General features: G+C 45.0%; 4 protein-coding genes across 4 annotated transcripts; 1 reads left to right on the top strand and 3 right to left on the bottom strand.

Moving 5' to 3' along the window:
- Positions 1–734: 734 nt before the first annotated feature.
- Positions 735–6442, bottom strand: bcl7a (BAF chromatin remodeling complex subunit BCL7A). The gene is made up of 6 exons (XM_076164204.1): positions 6247–6442; positions 4554–4635; positions 4355–4451; positions 3738–3887; positions 2971–3074; positions 735–2863 (listed from the first exon to the last, which is right to left on the bottom strand). The coding sequence occupies exons 1-6, from the start codon at positions 6336–6338 to the stop codon at positions 2789–2791; spliced, it is 600 nt and encodes a 199-aa protein (XP_076020319.1). The 5' UTR covers positions 6339–6442; the 3' UTR covers positions 735–2788.
- Positions 6443–8244: 1802 nt separating this feature from the next.
- On the top strand, positions 8245–11090 carry eif2b1 (eukaryotic translation initiation factor 2B, subunit 1 alpha). The gene is made up of 9 exons (XM_076164128.1): positions 8245–8592; positions 8709–8810; positions 8990–9126; positions 9561–9677; positions 9776–9888; positions 9976–10044; positions 10150–10225; positions 10672–10797; positions 10893–11090. Exons 1-9 carry the CDS (start codon positions 8580–8582, stop codon positions 11046–11048), a joined length of 909 nt encoding a protein of 302 aa, XP_076020243.1. The 5' UTR covers positions 8245–8579; the 3' UTR covers positions 11049–11090.
- On the bottom strand, positions 10829–14513 carry ddx55 (DEAD (Asp-Glu-Ala-Asp) box polypeptide 55). The gene is made up of 14 exons (XM_076164127.1): positions 14316–14513; positions 14175–14225; positions 13957–14043; positions 13664–13755; positions 13515–13577; positions 13286–13435; positions 12976–13165; positions 12794–12876; positions 12577–12708; positions 12377–12469; positions 12140–12254; positions 11785–11953; positions 11406–11698; positions 10829–11319 (listed from the first exon to the last, which is right to left on the bottom strand). Exons 1-14 carry the CDS (start codon positions 14421–14423, stop codon positions 11143–11145), a joined length of 1803 nt encoding a protein of 600 aa, XP_076020242.1. The 5' UTR covers positions 14424–14513; the 3' UTR covers positions 10829–11142.
- Positions 14514–16529: 2016 nt separating this feature from the next.
- tmed2 (transmembrane p24 trafficking protein 2) lies at positions 16530–19209 on the bottom strand. The gene is made up of 4 exons (XM_076163944.1): positions 18840–19209; positions 17497–17689; positions 16907–17014; positions 16530–16803 (listed from the first exon to the last, which is right to left on the bottom strand). Exons 1-4 carry the CDS (start codon positions 19017–19019, stop codon positions 16679–16681), a joined length of 606 nt encoding a protein of 201 aa, XP_076020059.1. The 5' UTR covers positions 19020–19209; the 3' UTR covers positions 16530–16678.
- Between the last annotated feature and the right edge of the window lie 434 nt (positions 19210–19643).

Genomic DNA, 19643 nt, shown 5'->3' with positions numbered 1-19643 from the left:
TAAGCTTCATCCAGTTTTTGACGTAGAACCGTTTTAAAATGGACGATCTCTCTCCATGTTATGTTTTTGTTGTTTAATTTTGTCCTTATCATGTCTGATGGGAACTTAAATATTGGATAGGAATCGTTCATCATTCAAAACAACTTCATGAATAAGCGAGCGAAGTCTTAAAGAGGAGGCCGAGGTGTCTTCATTTTATATCATGAATATCTGTCACTATACGTATTCTTATGGATATTTATGAGAGCCGATGACGATCAGATAACTTTCTGATAACACATTCATTATGCAGGTATTGATCCTTGCAGAATGTAATCTCAGTACGAAGGAGATCAAGTTACTGCGAGTTATAAACAGCCTGTGGCTCCTCTGCTGCTGGCTCTTAAAATAGCTTTAAATCAAAACCTTGTTTGTGCGTCGCTTTGGGTGAAAGTGTAAGTGACTACATGTAAAACGCCCCATCTATCACTGTTTCATAAATACATATATATAAATTCCAATTACAAACTGCTTTTATCAAATAAATTAAATTCTATTATTACAGCTGTTCCTTTCCTTTAGGCCTGTTTGGCCTTGGCAGCGGTATGAGCCCCTCCTTCCCTCTAGTTTCCATTCAACTTAACAAGTGTCAAGTTCCCTGCAAGAGAGTGAAAGTGCAAGCAAGTGAACTTATGTTTGGTTGAATTAAGAAATCTGCAATAAATAAAATGTAAAAAAAGAAAATGAGGCAGAGAAAGGTTTTGTGACTTTTATTAAGAAAACAAAACATTGGACATGATAAAAACCAAGCACTACTGATGGAATAAATAAGTCAAACCAAACCATAAATCTGTACAAGATCTAAAGTGAAACAAAATGGTCCCAAGGAAAAACAACATACAAGATTTTATATCTCACAGCTCTTTTTTTTTTTCTTACAGTTATGAGCAAACTATAAGCAATCGGCTCGATCAGGTGAAAGCTACAACATAAGTGAGATTCTTTTTAAACTGAGTGTAGATAATGCTGTTTCTAACTGTTAATGTCAATACATAGCATTTTAAGTTCCAGCACTGCTGGACTGGGAATGAGGTATATGCTAATCCATCCTCTAAACTGAGACAATTGTCATTTACTTCTTTTCTCTCCATCCATGTTGAGCGCTGATTTGCTGAGTTTCTTCGGATCCGAGTGATTCTGTGTCAGGTGACTCCTACGAGCCCCTGTTCTATGACGTCATTGGTTTCTGTGAATCGACCGAGTTCAATCGATAGTCACAAGTTAATATTTATTATTCGTTCACCTAAATATTACATGTGTGAGGTTGTACATTAGAGGTCATAAGGTCTGAATCCGAGAAGTTCAAGTACATCGCATTGATGTCGGCGACAAAATGGGCAGAAAAACCGAGAGCCCGATGCCACGCCAGTACGGATTCAGCCAATAGACAGCACCTTGAGGGAGGATTGGAACCAACGCTCGAGCCTAACAACTGCACCCTCCTATTGTGAGCTACAGACACGGTTGTAAGTCAGAGATAAGCAGAGACACACAGTGATGAGAACTTGTGGGCGGAGGAGCTGACGGGAAGCCGGAACCCGAGCGGGTCCGTTTCCACTTTACGGGGGGGAGGGGGGGAGAAGAATGCAGCCGACAACAGAGTGTCACCTGACGCGGGACAGAATGCTGATCAGGTTACCGCGGGTAACAGAGGTTTGCAGATGTTAACACATAGTGACATGTGGGTAGTGTTTAGACTCCAGTCTCCACTTGTTTGAACTAAAAGCGAACTGATGCCGTCGAGTGCGATGTTTGGATTCAACCAATTAGTGACGAACGGAAGGCAAATGAAACGAGAGAGATGTTCCCAAACGACTTGACCTTATAAATGTGTTCAATCGCAGCGACCCAAGGCACCTTCAGGACCCGCGTTTGCTACCTTGCCTGATTTTGCGACTCAACCGACTTTGACTAGACCAGTACCGCCGTCCTCCTCCTCCTCCTCTACGTGCGAGAACTACACCGCTAGAGAGACACGTGGATGAAGAATGTTCATGGATAGAGAAAAAAGACGTCCACTACAGCAGCAAATCTATCTGTGATCAATTGTGACATACCATAACAGTGCATTGACCCTCCTGAGAAAGAAACCCTAAACATTTCCTAAACAAACAGAGGACGTTAGTCTAACAGGAGGTGTGGATCGGGAGGACTGAAGTGTTGTGGTCTTGGGTCGAGGTTTTTCCCAGAGCCGCCGATCTGAGACCAGTTTAGCCTCGGGAGCATCCTGAGCTAAACCGCGAGCGGTGAAACGTTTAAAAACCGCCTCGGACCAGCGCTCAGGATCGACCTCGGTGCCAAATCCGCATTGTTACTCTTTTCTTTTTTTTTAGTCACAGATGCAGGTCAGTGTTTCTCTTTTGGGCCCTGGCCTGGCTTGGCCCTGGGCAGACAGCGCTACCCCTGGTCACAGAGGGGATGGCGGCCGGCGGGTTCAGAGCTTCTCTTGGCATTAGTGAAAAAGTGGAGAACTGTAAGGAAGCACGGAGGGGACCGGTGAATAGAGGTAATATCCATTCCCCCTCTGTGGCAGAGGAGTGTGAGGGCAGAGGTGACAGACTGCAGGGGAAGAGAGACATCCATTCTCCCTTTGGTGTTAACGTTTGGGCTGGGGTTGAGGTGGGGGGCTAGGGAGGAGGAGGAGGAAGAGGAGAGTTCCATAACCCCAAATTACCTGGGGTTAATCAATGGAGGGAGGTAGGGAGAGGGAGAGGAAGATGAAGGAGAGGAAGGAGGCAGCCCCAAACATTTAACTCTCCTCAAAGTCCTGAGACGAGGACTCCACTTTGCTCTTCTTGGTGGGCGGAGCCTCCTGCTCCAGGTCCTGACAGAGACAGAACGTGGGTTTAGTGCTGAAGACATACAACAACAGCAGCACACGGTCACTATGGTTACACGCACATTAAAACTCTGATCGGGTCGCGTCCGTACCTGAGTGGCTTTGCTGTCTGAAGAGTCCTTCTCTCCCGAGGACAGACTGTCTCTCTTGGCACTTGGTGCTCTCTCTGAGGTCTCTGAGGACGGGGCGCTCTTACCTGAGGACAGACAACAGCACAGGAAAGAGACAGAGAGTTTGTTTACAATTGGACATAAATATGAGCGGGAACCACAGCACAGTAGAGTTTGTAACTAAAGCAACTACACATCTGTTTATAACAAAACAAGCGCCAATAAAGGGCAGATTTTGACCCGTGAGCACCACTGTGTGTTGGCAGAGAGTAATTGCACATGTTGAATCTAAACGAAAGGAATGAGAAGCACGAACGAGAGGAAGGCAAGGGAAGTTGAACTGGAGGTTGACGGTTGAAGTCCTTCAGGGAACAACGCGGTCACAGCTGCACTGCGTCTGTACATCTCCCCCCCAGCCCGCCTGTGTTTGTTTAAGTGTGTTTGTTTCTCTCAGCGTGTCCCCGACGCTCCTACGGTTGCAACACAGACGCGAGCAGAGAGGAAAACAAAAACAGGACGTGGCTCAGCGTCACGCAGCCGATCAGCTGGAGGGACGCCGCCACCTGCTCGCTCTCCAGGTGGTTACAGAGGGGGAAACTTAAACACTGCCACGTGCAAACACTGGGTTGTGTGTGTGTGTGTGTGTGTGTGTGTGTGTGTGTGTGTGTGTGTGTGTGTGTGTGTGTGTGTGTGTGTGTGTGTGTGTGTGTGTGTGTGTGTGTGTGTGTGTGTGTGTGTGTGTGTCTGACCCCTCTTGCTATCAGGGCTCTGGTCGCTCTTGGCCTCGCTGTTCTCGCGGTGAGACGTGGCGGCGGGCTCCGGGGTCGGGCTCGTGCTACAACTGTTCTCCTGCTTGACCGGGGACGAGTCGGCGATGGAACTCATGTTGCTGTTGTCGTCTAAACACAAAAAAAGGACAGAAACAGAGAGGGTGTCAACTTTGTGCATCGTCACGGAGTCATGTGCGTCGAAAGCTCTGCTCCCTGAAGGAAAACAAGTCGGCTTCCTATAGGACAACAATTACACAAACGTTAATATAATGGAGAATGTTTAGATTGGTCTGTGCCAGCCTGCCCACTCCCCCTCCAACACCCGAGCCATGCAGACAGCACGCATACGGGCTTCGGCTTCGGGCAGAATTCAGCAGCAGTAGTGGACAGACGCCAAAACACTCACTCACGCACATTTACACCGACGGGAAATCTAAGATCTTCCAGTTATACAAAGCTGCTTTCTCTATCGTTTCTTGACCAAGAAGCCAACTGAAAAATTGCCTCTACCTGGTGAGACAATATGTCACTTTCATAACTCTCTCTCTTTGTCATGCCGTTCTGTGAAGCGGCTACAGATGTGTGCGGACCCCCACCGTGCATGTCCATCATCCCCGGAGAGGAGCTGTTCTCTGGAGTCGTCACCTCAGAGCCGTACTTCTCATCTTTGCCCTTCTTCTTGTTCTTGTTCTTCTATAAAAAAAAAAGAGTGAGAGAGCAACAGTGTTTTAAAAGCGGACGACAGAGAGGTGTGTGTGTGTGTGTGTGTGTGTGTGTGTGTTGGCCTGGACTCACGTCATCTGATTTGGGCTCCGTCACCGGGACCCACTTGTAGATGCGGAGGGACGTGTCTCCAACGGTTACCCATTTCTTCTCCCTGTGTGCGAGAGAGAGAGAGAGAGAGAGAGAGAGAGCTGCATCAACATCACAAATGCACCCATATAAATCTAAAACATAAAGAATCAGTTGTTATTAAACTATATATCTCTGATAGGATATAAGTGAATTCACTCTTTGAGCTCATACCTCCACCAAGGCCAAACAAACCTCTACATTACAATTTTATTTTACTCTTATCAGCCTGCCGACTCAGAGAATAAAATGTGTATCTAGTCTACCTCAAAATCTCTTCTTTGACCCAAACTCTGCCAATCTAGAATGTTTCTTTTAAATCAATGTTTCACTTTTTGACATTCTCCAATTTAACTTAATACTTTAACCAAAATAAATAAAACTTGCCTGTAAGTGGGACCAAGTCATGTCCATCAAGTCTTGAACTTTTAAGTCTTAACTAGGTCATAATATACCAAATGAAAAACTTGATAAATAGTTTTACAACTGTGATTTCTTATTGCTTATATCATTTGTATGTGTATGTATTATTTTCCAGGTCAAATATAGATTCTGATGAAAATACACACACGACTGTGAACATATTGGTAGAAGTTTTAATCAAGTCTTTTTGATTCTGTCACTCAACCGCTGGAAAATACAAAAAATCATCATCAAACTGTCAAATCCCTGCAGACACGTTGCTGTCACATCACGTCACTATTTAAGTCCAATAACGCAACAAACACGCAGCCACATTAAAAACATAAATAGATGCAACACGTCCATTATTTATCATTTCACTTTTTTAAGCGTTTGCCAAAATTATATTTAATTCACCCAAATAAAAATAATTAGTTTATGTGCTCTATATGCGACGGATACACTTAAACTACTTTTTTTAAACAACTAAATTCTTGATACATTTACATCTCTGGAACTTCTGACTTAAACCAGGAGATTTTTTTGATTAAAGCGCCTGATAAAAATTCATTATATTTGATGAAACCGCACCACCAAGCGGTTTAAACGCATGACATTGAGGAATAGAATAGAATGGCTTTGGGTTTTGAGTGTATTTATGGTGTTAAACATTAAATATAATAAGCATTTGGGTGTTTTAACGGAGCGGTGAGTCGGTGCGTGTTCAGCCATGCAGGAGCCCACTTCCCTCTCCCAACCCCCACCGCGGCTCCTTCTCTCCGGGCGACACAAACCACTCAAAGCGCCTCATTTCAAACTCCACACGGACTAAAAACTGCTCCGACTCAAGAGCGCCGTCGTCAAATTGTTTCCGAGTCCAGACTTATCGGCCGTTTGTGCCTCAAACCGGCGCCGGAGCGACGGGCTGAGCGGCCACCAGCAATGGCTTCATGTGACTGCATCGAAATGGCTTCTGGGTTCAACCTTCGCTGTTCAAAACCGGCAGAGAAACAGCCTGAAATGTGTCCGAATGAGTGAGGAGGCGGACGGTACCGGCGGCACCGCGTTACTGCGCCCCGGTGCACCTGAGCTGGAAGTACATGTGCGGTAAATCCCGGTCAAAATGTATCCTTTTCTCTCCTTTTCATCCCCTTCTCGCTCCTTCCCTCACCTCCCCCAACAAGCCTTTCTCCTGTTAGATAACGAAGCCTGCTTTTCATCTCTTTCTTCTTACCATTTTCGTACTTTCTCAATAGCGGCCATAACCCGCTTGATGTCATCTTTGGCCCTGCTCCGGGTCTCCGCTCGGACCGACCTGCCCGACATTTCCGCGGTGCTAAAATATTTTTAAGCTCGCCGGCAGTTCAGACACAATGCAAACAGAGAGCGCACAGAGGAGCGAGTGCGCATGCGCGGAGAGGACAGACGGGAGGGGGGGAGCGGGGCTGCAGCTGCAGGTTTTGCTGTGTGGAGCCGAGAGAACAAAGAGCCCCAAAGCAGCGTGGATCACCGTGAAACACGCTCAAGTTTGGCTCTGGAACTCCACCGGCTGACAGCTGGAGTCGTGTTTCAAAAGTTAGAAGACTAAACTCAACTTTAATATGATTTAAAATGCTACATCTGACGGTTTCAATCCCAAACAATCTGTGATATCAAAGAACATGACAGTGTTGAGCCCATCTAGAGGAGAGGATTCAAACTGGATTAAGACATCATTCTCAACTATACTCTGTTTAAGGCATTACATTTCTTTCAAACTAATCATCTAATTAGATCAAATCCAAAAGTAAAGTGATCTTATGTGATTTGAAGTCACTTTACTCAAGCTTGTAAACATTAAGAACACACTTTTCCTCACCATGCAAACTATCTTCATACAGTATTATGATTACACATGTCATGTATGTTCATAAACCCTGGATTCCTCTCCGTCCATTTATACTCCTGACGCATTTCTGTTTTAATTGCACTTTAGACAAAATAATCAGAGTTTATTTCCCAAACTGGCAGGAGATGCTTCGTGAAATTCCGCTGACATTTTCCTCAGTCATTCCCTGTGCTTAGCCGACCAAAACTCCCATAAATGCAACCACGGATGGGCACATTTGTGTTGGCATTTGTGTCTTTTTCTTCAGCACACATAATCACAAATTGTTTGCATTATGTGGAATTTGGCTGTTAGCACTCAACTAATTCCACCGTGTGATTCTGGGCCTCTTTTCAAATGCCTAAAAGATATAAAATGTGTCTGTTTTTTGTCTGTTCTGCATATATATATATATATATATATATATATATATATATATATATATATATATATGAAAATAAACCATGCTTGATCACAACTTGATTATAACAAACGTGTGATCAACTGCGGCACCTCCATCAGTGCACTGAGTTTGGAGAAACCCTCACACACACCTCAGAGACAGACTGAGGGAGAGACACCTGGTGTTTGCCTTTTCTGTATAGTCAGATTAGATTATTTGATGCTCCTATTAATATTGGTGCAGTGCATGCAGACAGACTGTCTGAACAGCACTGTGCTGTGGTGGGGGTGTTGCTGTGATCAGATAGGATTTTTTTACGGGCAATGTTATGCAGAACTATCAAATTAAAATGTGTGTTATTAACTCCTGTCCAAAACATAAATAAATGTACTCCTGCATAATTGTGCTGTATTCATACCTTCATTTAGAAAGCTACAGATGATATTTCCAGTTGATAGGATTGGGAGAATAATCCTGCTACCACCTGGTGGAGGCCAGAGGAAATTGGACAAAGAATTTAGAAGAAATTTGATGAAATTGGGCTTTTGTGTGCAGCTATTTAATAATTGTTGCATAAATGTTTATAGAACTTCTAGTTTTTCCCACAGTTAAAGGCTACAGACCACCCGTTTTCATAAAAGGTCGGTTAAAAGCTACAGAAACAACAACATATGGTTCATTTAATTCTTTAATATGTGTGTTTCCATGTGGGTGATGTAGGGGCTGATGTGATGCCTTCAGTGTCTCTCTCCCAACGACCGGAATTATCTTTACTTTTAAATTTGGACTCTTTCCTTAAGTAATGAATGTAGATATTGCCCTTGCTAAAATACAATTCATATGGTTACTAGTTCGATCATACATTGCAGAGCTCTTCTGTGCTACAGCGCGTTCAGTGACGGTGAGGCGTTACCTCGTATGTTCAAACGAGAATCCTGTTTCTTCCGACAGCATTTGAAGCGGTGCGGAAAAGGAAGCGTCATCACCTCGCGACACTTCAACACGCAGCCTCTAGTGTAGCAGGATGAGCTAATGTTTCGTAAAGTTGGTAATTAGAGGCGACAAAACTTTAGCGCTAGAATAAAAACATTTCCTCTATTAACATAAAACATACAGAGAAGGTTTTATAGAGCGGTTTATGTATGAAAGGCGACATTTAGTATACAATTAGTGAAGTTTGATTTAATGTGTGCAGTCAGCAGCACTGTATGTGTCGCATGTTATTGTGCTGAATTCAGTTAAAACCAAATAATCCAGCAGTTATTTTGGCATTAGAAGTCCTGTTGTGGCTTTAAGGATGAATGAAGAAGGTAAGAGGTCTGCCTTACTCGCACCATTTCTTCTACTGTTATGTGGTATCACTGACATTAACTGTGTGTGTATGTGTGCGTGTGTGCGCGCGTGTGTGTGTGTGATCCGGATCCAGAGCTAGTGGAGTACTTCAGGGCCCAGATGAGGACAGACCCAGACATGGCCTCTGCTGTGGCCGCAATCCGCACTCTGCTGGAGTTCCTGAAGAGAGACACAGGTAGGTTCACTTCCACTTTAGAGAGGATAGAACACACTTGTTTCTCCCTTTTGTTAGTTACCCATCTCTAGTTGTGTGCGTGTGTGTGTGTGTGTGTGTGTGTGTGTGTGTGTGTGTAATATGCTCGTTTTGATCCAGCTGTGTATTCACTCTAACCGTGCTCTGACTCGTCCCCTCAGGAGAGACGATCCTGGGCCTGAGGGAGAACCTGAAGTGGGCCACAGACAGGCTGACGGGAGTGGACTCCTCTGTGGCCGTGTCCTCAGGAGGGGAGCTCTTCCTGCGCTTCATAAGCCTGACATCACTGGAGCACCAGGTGAGAGAGAGCCGTCTGGGACACGGGCATGCTCACAGACAGACAAAAAGAGAGAGAGAGAGGGAGACAGACAGCTAGAGAAACAGACAGGCAGGCAGATCCACTTCTTTGTTTTCAGGCAGTGATTACATTGCTGACCACTGATCCACTACAGAAAAGGGTTAAATAGTGTGTGTGTGTGTGTGTGTGTGTCCACATTAAGTTTGGGCCACATCCAAACATGAATCAATATATAAGCAAATGTGTGTGTGTCATCTAAACACACAGATTAGTCTCCTTGCCAGTCTGACTTCGATCCGATCGTTTCAAGGCAAAATCATGTTTACACAGACATACTAAGCCACACATTTCAGTATCGAACAGTGTGACTTTTGTCTATGAGATGTGTTTCAAATATGAGGGGTGAAACATGAACCTCCATCAATCTGTGTCAGGATCTGTCGCGCTGTAAGAAAGTGATGGAGGAGAGAGGAGAGCTGTTCATCAAGAAGATCTCCATGTCCAGGAACAAAGTGGCCAAGCTCTGTCACACCTTCATCAAAGACGGCGCTGTGAGTCTTTAGTGCACACACACACACGTAGTCATGGTTGATGAACCCTGGCTCTGTTTACCCCTCTAAGAGTCTCTCTCTCTCTCTCGTCATCACAGAAAATCCTGACTCACTCCTCCTCCAGAGTCGTGCTGCGAGTGCTGGAACAAGCCGCGGCCGAGAAGAAACGCTTCTTTGTCTATGTGACTGAATCGCAGCCCGATGCAGCTGGGTGAGTGAATAGTGTCGCTGAACGCCGTCCTAGATGCGTTCTGAAGCCACGCTCAAACACTAAGTCACATTTTTTTCCTTAATTCAGGCAACAGATGGCAGAATCCCTGAGGAAACTAGATGTTCCAGTAACAGTGGTCCTGGACGCAGCTGTGGGGTAAAAACAAAATGAGCATGGGTCTTTTTTTTGAATAAGAGAACTTTAATACATCGTCAACAGCTGTATTCATGTTTATAAATGTTTTTATGTCATTTGTCACAGGTATGTGCTGGAAAAGGTGGATCTAGTCATTGTGGGTGCAGAGGGAGTAGTGGAGAGTGGAGGGATCATCAACAAGGTGCGTTACAGTAATAATAATATTAATGGCGGTTCTCAATCCTGCTGTTGGGCCCCCAGCAGTGCAGGTGTTCCATCTCTCCCCCTGCTCTGCTCTGCCCACACACAATCGGCTAAAAGAGCCTATGAAGACGGCCGAGGGTTCCACTTGTAGCCAGTAGGGGGCGCAGAGGGGTCACACAGTTTTGCCCTGAATGTTACTACTTCACATGAACCAAAGGGGGGTTTGAAATCAGATGTCACTGGATCGAGAGTCGGCGCCTCTTAGCTCTCCAGTGACGACACACACACTTGATTTGGTATATCAGATGTGTGTAGAACAGAGAAATGGAACACACGCAGTGCTGTGGACCGAGCAGCAGCAGGATCGTAAAACCTGGAATGAAACGTCTCCTGGTTTCAGAGCCATGAAGTTAACCATGAACATTCCCCTCTTTGTGTTGGCAGATTGGCACTTATCAGATGGCCGTGTGCTCTAAAGCTCACAACAAACCCTTCTACGTCGTGGCGGAGAGCTTCAAGTTCGTCCGTCTCTATCCGCTCAACCAGCAGGACGTCCCAGATAAATTTAAGGTACTACGTCTCCCTCCCCTCGCCACCGATGTTTAGCTGCAACTCCTCCACATATTTGTTGATCTATTTCCTGTGCTTTCCCGTCTCTCTCTCAGTACAAAGCTGACACGCTGAAGACGGGGCAGAACCTGTCAGAGGAGCATCCCATGATCGATTACACGCCTCCTTCCCTCATCACCCTCCTCTTCACCGACCTGGGAGTCCTCACACCGTCTGCCGTGAGCGACGAACTCATCAAGCTTTATTTATAACTACAACCCGTCAATTCTGAAATAAAGTCACGATTGAAGAAGGAAACCAACGCAGCTCTCCTCTGTAGAAAAATACATTTGAGTTTTCCAGATTTCATACATCTCCTCCATCATCATCGCCGTCACATGCTCCTGCTTTGTGTTTGGACTTTGGTCCTTCTGTTACTTGTTTCTCGAAGTCCTCCTCGCTGATTTTGCCTTTCTTTAGTTTCTTCAGGAGTTGTGTGTCATTTATGAGCTCTTTCATATCCTCATCATCGACATCTGAGTCCTGCAGACACAACAGAAGAAGAGCCGGACGTTAACATAATGAATTTAAACGCTTGTTACTCACCAGACGTGTAAATGTGATCGTACCCAGTCGCGCCTCCTCTTGGCCGCCACCTTTTTCCTGCGATCCTTCTTGCTCTTCTGTTTGGACCAGGACTTATTCTTTACCCAGGTCTTTTTGGGAGGAGCAGTCAGGTCTGCCTCTTTCTGCTCGGCCAGCATCTTCCGCCTCAGCTTCTGCCTCTGCTTGTCCTTGTACCTGATGGTGTCCGTGTCCACCGTGGTCTCGATGAAGTCGGGGAACGTCTTCCCCCGGAGCTCGGGCATCTTTGGCAGACGGAGGAGGGCGAAGCCACGGGCCAGTGCGGCAAAGTCCAGATCTGCACAGAGAAAGACATCACTGGGTGAGTGTGTAGATAAAGAAGACGTCCACCAGAGGTCTGAGGAGTCACGTTACTGTTCTCACCTTTGGTTCTGAAGATCAGACTACACTCGTGTTTGGCGTAGGCTTGGACGCAGGAGACGAAGGCCCTCATGCTCCTGTCGAACACTGCCCGGTCTGTCAGACACCAGGCCTTCACCTTAGGCAGGATGTCCACCACGTCCCTGATGGGGGACATCTTCTCCAGGGGACACTGAGCAGAGGACAAACCATCACATATTACTCACTCTTTACTTCTGTTCTGGCCCATATTATGATATCTGCATTTATATGATTCATGTAGCAAAAAAGGTCGATCTGAGACTGATCTTAGATTGATGAGCAGCTTCAGAATCATCCAAGCAGGAATGAAAGATGAGTTCCGCTCTTCTTGACTCACTTTCTGGTTGATGGACAAGAAATTAACATAGGATTCCTCCATTGGCAGCAGGAAGACGAGGGCGTTGCCTTGGTTACCGATACGTGCTGTGCGTCCACATCGATGTACAAAGGCACTGAGATGAAAAAAGATGAGATTTAAAAAAAGAAATGACTTCAAACTGTGAACAGATCTCCTTTCCTGAGCTCAAACTGTTACAGTGAAGTCGCCTGATCTGGAGTGTGTGTGTAGACTCACCTGGCACTGCTGGGAGGATCGTACTGCAGCACCCAGTTCACGTCGGGTATGTCGATGCCTCTGGCCATGACGTCTGTACACACCAGGATCCCACTGCGGCACGGGCGGAGAACACAGAGGACACGACAATGAAGTCAGTGAGTGTCGTTACCGTAGCGTTACATTTGTCCCACAGGAACGTGCCGATGAACTCTCGCCACCTTTTCAGCGCCCTAAAGTCGGCGAAGATCTTGTTGCGCTTGTTCTTCATCTTGCCGTGGATGCAGCAGACGGTGATCTTCTTGACGAGCATCTCCAGGGCGCGGCCGTAGTACTCCACACACGCACACGTGCTGAGAAGACATAGACAAGGAATCTCAGCCTGAGTGAAAACGGCTGCTTTAGTTCAAAGCAGATGACGGGCGGACATTAACGTACCTGAAGAACACCAGGTTCTTCTCGTGCTTGTGTTGTCTGAGAAACGCCACTAGGTTGTTGAACTTGTCCTCCGCCCTGCAAAGCTGACGTAACAAAACCCAGAGGCATTTGACTTTGAGTTGATGGACTTAGACGCCGTTCCTTCCATAGATATCTAAGGGATCTGTGCGTGTGTTACTCACCGTGTAGTAGTTGGAGAGCCTGGACGGAGTTTTCTGGGTGGCGTTAGAAGCCACGCCTTTCTCCTTGACGGTGATGCGCACCGGGTTCCTGAGTCCGGCCCTCACCAGCTTCTCCAGCTCCTGAGTCTGAGTGGCCGAGAACAGACCGGTGCGTCTCTGCTTGGGCAGGAAGCTCAGGATGGTATTCAGGCTGAAAAGCAGGGAGAGACGGAGAGATTGAATGAAGAACAAGTCTAGGAAAGTGAAATACACAGAGCGCCTTTCAGAACCGTCTTGAGGTCTCGTCTCTCCTCGTGCCCGTTCACCTCACCTCATCTCGAAGCCCATGTCGAGCAGTCTGTCGGCCTCGTCCAGCACCAGCACGTCCAGACTCTTGATTGAGCTGGCAAGGTCCAGACCGTCTGCCTTCCTCCTGAACATGTCTTCCAGGCGGCCTGGGGTCGCGATCACGATGTTTGCCCTGAAACAAAAACAAACCAATCAACACTCATGATGGAACGACTGAATGAATAAGAGAAGGGCTCAGCTGGGTCACACACCCTTGTTCCTTGAACTTCTCCACATCTTCTATAGGGTTACTTCCACCAATCAGTAAAATCTGCCTGAAAGACAAACCATGAAATCAATATTAATCAATGTATCCGTTTTTGATCCACATTCTCCGTCTCAGCGTCGGCCTTCTACTTACTTAAACTGTGGGAATTTCTGGATGAAGTGTTGCATGACCTCGCTGATCTGGAGGGCCAGCTCTCTGGTGGGAGTGATCACCAGGGCGCCAACCTGTAGGAAACATCACCGACAGCTCAGCAGGATGTCAAACAGGCCTTCCCTTCCGTTATAAACCCGCTTTCCTAATGATGCATCTGAACGCACCACCTGAAGTTAAGGTTTAGTCGACCTTCAGCATCTTCCAGAGCGTCCTGCTTCTGAACTGGCGCACAGGTACATTGACACACACACACGTCACGACTAAATCCGTACCTGCATCTTTTTGAGCTTCTCCTCTCGCTTCAGTAGGAGTTCCACAATGGGAATAACAAACGCGAGTGTTTTCCCACTGCCGGTCACCTGCGGACATTCAGTAACGTTAAGGCGGCGAACAAATTAAAGACATTTGCTTTGGCTCATACTGGCTGATCACGTGTTGAATAACTAAAACAAACTTTTACTTTAACTTGGTTTATATTTCGTCCACTTACCGCCTCAGCAGCCACGTCTTTATTCCTCATGAAGAGCGGAATACACGCAGACTGGAAACACAGTAGAAACATTAGCCTGACTGTGGACGGAGCAGTTTAGTGCGGCACAGACTGAGGACTTTATATGATTATAGTTCTTACCTGCACCGGTGTCATGTGTGTGAATTTCATCTCATCGAGCGTTTGTAATATTCTGTCGTCAAGTTTGACCGGTAAACTGGCCCACGTCCCATCTGTCGCGTTGTCCATTTTAAAAACAAAACTCACGAACTCGTTTCTACCAACCAGACACGCTGCAATGTCTGCTGGTACGTCGCTGTTTACAGACCGGGTTAAAACCGCAGCGCTTAGAACATTGGTTCCACCTACCGATTTTTGTTCTTTAATGGAATATTATACGTAATTCGTGTTGTTGATGCAGAATTATATATTACAACATACATTTTGAAAACATTTCCCGATTTTTGTTCTGAAAACCTTTTTTTTTTTAAAAACTTGATATTGTTACAGTACACACCCAATGTGTCTAATTCATATTTTAATACCTGAAGTAGGTCGTGTGTGTTGTGACTTTGGGCGGGTTCATGCTTTGATGTAATCCTATTTTTCCACCAATTCTAATCTTTTTTTTTCTTTCCTACTAAAATATAAAATAGATGAAAATCCCCCAAGAAGTAAAGCTTTAAAAAAAGACAAAGCAAGAAACTGAAGCAAGATTCGGTGTGCGTGAGTGAAGTGAGTCTTGGATGCGTACATATTGTATGGTTTGTACCTATGCTGAAATTAGACCGACAACAGGCATTAAATTACTAAATTTATGGATTTGCAATGTTCCCTCTTGGCTCCAAGCCCATCAACATCTGTCTTCATCTTTTCCAGTCAGATCATCTTCCAGTGCAGCACACCAGATGGAGAATTTAGAAATCTTTCATCTTGGGCAGACAGTATAAATCTCTTGCATCTCTTTCAAATGTCAATCCCATTTCATTTTGTTAACAAGTTGTATGATTGTTGTAAAATAAGTAGTTACTTTAGGGTGTTAGATCAGACCAACGCTCCTAATTTTAATGATCTACCTCATGCCGCCATCACACATTTTGACAATTAGCAAATTTTACAGAATATTGGCTTTATTATGAAACCTGGGGCATTTTCCACAGACAACCATTCTACATTTGTACAGATCAGCTGATCAGATTTCTTAATCACAAAAAGGAGAGACTGTGTACAGAGCAGTTCTACCTGCCTGAGCTCACCAGAAAGTGTTGATACAAAATTGGGGCATATTCAGTAACATGCAACACTTAACCACATTTCAGGCGTTCTGCCAGTTCTGCCTTGGACGCAACTTTAATAATCTTTCTGAGGAGGAAAAAGGTCAAAGGATCATCTGAAAGGCATCATCCAATGTTGCACCTCACTGGATATGCTCCAGGGAAACTAAACTGTTCAAAACTGTACATTATCGCATAATTTAAAATCCCAAACCCAACAAAATTACTATAGTAGAAGCAACTAAAGCCCACAGCAGTCATTAGGGTTCAGAGCCCCCCTCCCCACTCCCACCCAGCATCAATCAACATGTAACATGTAGTTCAGTATTCTTCTACGTGATGCAAGTAGTTCAGTTTAAAATCCAACTCTCAACTCCTCCAAGTGGAAGATGGAACAGTTAACAGCGTCTTTGACTAAATCAACTTGTCAATAGTGAGGGAGAAAACAAAGAAAAAGAAAAACAAACACACCCATCGTGACCTTTCTGAACTATACGAGGAGTCACTCAGTTCTCCAAACTCATTCCCCTGAAGCCCCGGTGTGGCGACAACACAGCAAGAAGCTGAACAGGTTCCCTCAAAGATCGGCTGCAATTTAAAATCCTTCAGATATTTATTAACTTATTCATCGGGAGTGCAATTTTTTTTTGTAGCAGAGCATAACACAATGTACAGAGATCACACATCTGACCGCACGCTGTCTGATTTGGCCAAGCCTCTGGATAACAAAGCTCTTTGTATCTGCATCTGGCATTCTTTTTCTCCCTCCCCCCCCCCCCACATTTGTCATTTCTATCATTGGAAACGAGTCCTATTCTAACGTTGATAGGGTTACATTCTCCTGTGGTGACTCCAGGCTCTTTTGTCCAATCACTGCACGTTTCAGTCAAATTCATCCGTCTGACTTTACTTAAGGTTTAGAAGCCACACAGTCATTCACAGACAAAACTGTACTGGCGAGAAACTGTTGATTATCAAACAGAAATGGGGGTAAAGAAAAAGAAATCGAATTCAAACTCTCTGGCACGTGAAAAACACTACAAATAATGGACATCTAGCAGATTTTTATAGAACGATAAAAAAACGGAACCAAATAGAGGAGAACAAAAACATGATACGATTGTATTTGGGCTTTGACTCAAACCTGCCAGTCTTATTTCCAAAGTGTAAATAACTGTCTTGGTGTTGGGAGAAGAACGGTGAAGGACACAGACGGATCGCCAGGACGCACTACACCACCCGCCGTACTTCAAAAAACCTCTTCAGGTAGTAGATCTGTCCGAGCGTCATGGCCACCAGAACCAGAGCTTCGAAGAACGACCACAGCACCACTCTGCTGTTTGTGTTGTCGTTGACTGAAAGGGAGGGAAGAGAAGAAGACACAAGAGTCGTGAGTCAATAAGTAATGGCATCAAACTACTCGCCGGCGGTGATCACTCTATGCAGCTTGGTACTCACTTGCTCTGTGTATCCTCTCGCGCACCTCCATGTACTCCTGCTCGTGCTTTACGGCGGTCATGGCGACGGCCAGCTCGTTGATCATCTCCTCCAGCTTGTTTTGGTGGGCTGAAACAGGTGAAGACACCATGGTCCCTTCAGTCATTAGTCACAACACGGTTTTTGGTAGAAACGACATGCATATGGAATGCATGCATCACATTCTCACGCAAGTGCTATATAAACATGGCATCCTGTGTGTGTTCTGGGGATGCACGACCTCGCTGTCCTCAAACCAATCACAAACATGAAAGCTAATTGCTCATGTATGCCAGCGTTAAATCAATATTATTAAGTTCAAACTGATGAAAACAACACTGGTTAGAGAGGACGCAGCAGTGCATCACACATAACAAGAGTTTAGCAGTAGCCTGTGCCCTACCATCCCAGCTGTCACCACCTACAAAGAGGGGAGAAGTGGCCACAACACAGTCAAGATCAGAGGGGAGGGACAACAAGAAGACAGAAATAGAAACTGCTCTCTGCATGTTCATCCTTAAGCTGACTGATGGATATAAGATTCTGTTCCCCTTCACTCCTTCTTTCTGTACCTTCTGTCTCCATGTCTTGGCCTTTAGGTGCCTCTCCAATGTCGATGGTGAACATGACAATCTTGGGCGTCATTGTGGACATCTTGTTGCTGAAGCAGAACTTGTAGGTTCCATCCATGTGTGCTGCCACAGAGTACTTCCCACTGGACTCTCTGTCGCCTTTGTAAATCTGCTTACCGTCGGGCCCTGTTATCTGAAGAAGGAGAGGAAAGTATTAGAAACATTTTACAGGACAAGCAGATGGAATATAGGAGAAGCTAAAAGCGCAAACACACACAGACTCAACACCAAATGTGATCCGCGTGCACTCAGGACTCGGCAACAATACATCACTTGTGCGTCGGCCCAATTACGAAAATGAAACATCGCCCGGCCAAAGAATCGCTTGGTTGCAGATATGCTCCCTCCAAATTCCCCTGCCTCTCCACAAACCCCGGCCCCCATTCATCTTTGATGCTCTCCTCCATGTTTACCTTCACCAAACGTTGGACGATAACGACAGGGATATGCACACAGACAGCAAAGACAGATGTTACAAGTGGAGAAACACACATGAAGTCAATAAAATATTAATCTAATCTAGGATCTCATAAACATGCATGTGTGTGTGTGTTCCAATTTGGTTAGTTCATACTGATCAGGAGAAATATGAGTTATTAAATGAGTAACCAGGCAGAGTTGTGCTGTAGTGTGACATGTACAGTATGTGTGTGGATTTTAAGGATGACATCATTTCTATGGAGGTAAGGTAAATTATGCTTTTAAACTTTATTTTCAATCGCTTTATAATTTTTTGGTATTGTTTCTATTTGTAGATATCATACATATAGTTGGATTTTACTGTAAAACACTGCAGATCCCGAATAATGTCAATGATTGAAGGCTTCTGCCAACATATGGCAGCATCCAGACAGCACAGAATCTTTTATTTACGCATCTGAACATATGACAGCTCTTCGTCGTGGAGTTATTTAACAGGAATCAACGTTAATTCATGTTACCTTGATGCAGTGCAGCTAAAAAAAAAGCTGATCCAGTCCCGGCTCACTTAGCGTTACTAAGCTAAACCTGCACTTCCTGTTTCATTACGAGTACAGCATGTCACAGACTTCTTACCAACGAAACCTGCTAATATATAACAACGATGTACTTCAATTTTTTTTAATCTTAAACCAAACAACCTTTTCAATGCTGTGAACTTGTGAAGATTCTATTTGTACCGGTTAGCTTCATTTAGCTGAGCGACAGCGCAGCTTACACAGGCCTGATGTAGCACCAGAATGAAAAGCAACATTTTACCCAAACCTAACCGCTTTATTTATGACAAATGTATAATATCTTACCTCCACATCAATGTCCAGGAAGCCTCCTTCTGCCACCTCAAACATGAGGCCCATTTTGGTGCCGGAGTTGACCCGCTCGTAGAAGCACTCCTCAGCATGGGCGTCTATGCTAACGAAGTAGCCGGATGCAGTGGCAGACAGTGCGGCCAGCAGGATGATGAGCTCCGACACGGTAAACATGGTTCTAATGTTCTATAACGAGCGTCAAACGAAGTCTGTGGGTGTAAAGAGTTTCCTCGTGTCAGTATTTCCCGCAGGAATGCATACATAAAGCGTCAGGGTGGTCGTTTAAGTGAGAGGAGACGAGACGCAGCAGCTACTGCGCTTCTCTGACTGCCACGTACGGCTTTAGACGGCAAACAGAGAGGGTCAAAAAAGTGTGTCTCTGTCAATCTGAACCTGAACGCCACGCACCATGGACGTCATTCACTCCGTTTTTGAAGGGGAAATTACACAACTTCATGTTATTGTCAATAATGTCAACTTGAACTTTATAAAAACATTCATGTATTCAAATAGCCAAGCTGTCCTCATAAAATCTTAATGATCTTTAATAGCAGCTACTTAAATGTTTTTGCTCCTGGCCTTATGGTCAAGAGTTGGGGTGGTGGTGGTGACACTGACATGGCAATATTAATATTGTCAATTAGAGTATTATCAATGGTCGGATGTAACCTTGTACCAAAGCAACACTGCACATAATAGTCCAGAACTTAAATCTCATTTTAGTTGTATGGATGTACAAACTTTATATAGAAGAAGGATTATGATCATTTGAAATGGGTACACTACTGTTGCAGTTGC

The sequence above is a fragment of the Genypterus blacodes genome, unplaced genomic scaffold (genome assembly GCF_046128005.1).
Source record: "Genypterus blacodes isolate CSIRO-AG114 ecotype Tasmania unplaced genomic scaffold, CSIRO-AGI_Gbla_v1 ptg000133l_1, whole genome shotgun sequence".
NCBI classification, from domain to species: Eukaryota; Metazoa; Chordata; class Actinopteri; order Ophidiiformes; family Ophidiidae; genus Genypterus; species Genypterus blacodes.
The sequence above is the reverse complement of the archived record's forward strand: the minus strand, read 5'-3'. Positions and strand labels throughout refer to the sequence as shown.

Bases quoted from the DNA above. Each gene is read 5' to 3' on its own strand.
- tmed2 (XM_076163944.1), bottom strand. From the start codon at position 19,019: ATGTTTACCGTGTCGGAGCTCATCATCCTGCTGGCCGCACTGTCTGCC. The intron at 17,690-18,839 runs GTAAGATATTAT...CTCCTTCTTCAG, and splicing joins TCCTGGACATTGATGTGGAG to ATAACAGGGCCCGACGGTAA. The intron at 16,804-16,906 runs GTGAGTACCAAG...CCTCCCTTTCAG, and splicing joins CGAGAGGATACACAGAGCAA to TCAACGACAACACAAACAGC.
- eif2b1 (XM_076164128.1), top strand. The intron at 9,678-9,775 runs GTGAGTCTTTAG...TCGTCATCACAG, and splicing joins CCTTCATCAAAGACGGCGCT to AAAATCCTGACTCACTCCTC. The intron at 10,045-10,149 runs GTAAAAACAAAA...CATTTGTCACAG, and splicing joins GTCCTGGACGCAGCTGTGGG to GTATGTGCTGGAAAAGGTGG.
- bcl7a (XM_076164204.1), bottom strand. From the start codon at position 6,338: ATGTCGGGCAGGTCGGTCCGAGCGGAGACCCGGAGCAGGGCCAAAGAT. The intron at 3,888-4,354 runs GTGGGGGTCCGC...TTTTGTGTTTAG, and splicing joins GGGGATGATGGACATGCACG to ACGACAACAGCAACATGAGT. The intron at 3,075-3,737 runs GTCAGACACACA...GTCTGTCCTCAG, and splicing joins GAGCCCTGATAGCAAGAGGG to GTAAGAGCGCCCCGTCCTCA.
- ddx55 (XM_076164127.1), bottom strand. From the start codon at position 14,423: ATGGACAACGCGACAGATGGGACGTGGGCCAGTTTACCGGTCAAACTT. The intron at 12,470-12,576 runs GTGGCGAGAGTT...CCCGTGCCGCAG, and splicing joins GACTTTAGGGCGCTGAAAAG to TGGGATCCTGGTGTGTACAG. The intron at 11,954-12,139 runs GTGAGTCAAGAA...TCCTCTGCTCAG, and splicing joins TCTTGTCCATCAACCAGAAA to TGTCCCCTGGAGAAGATGTC.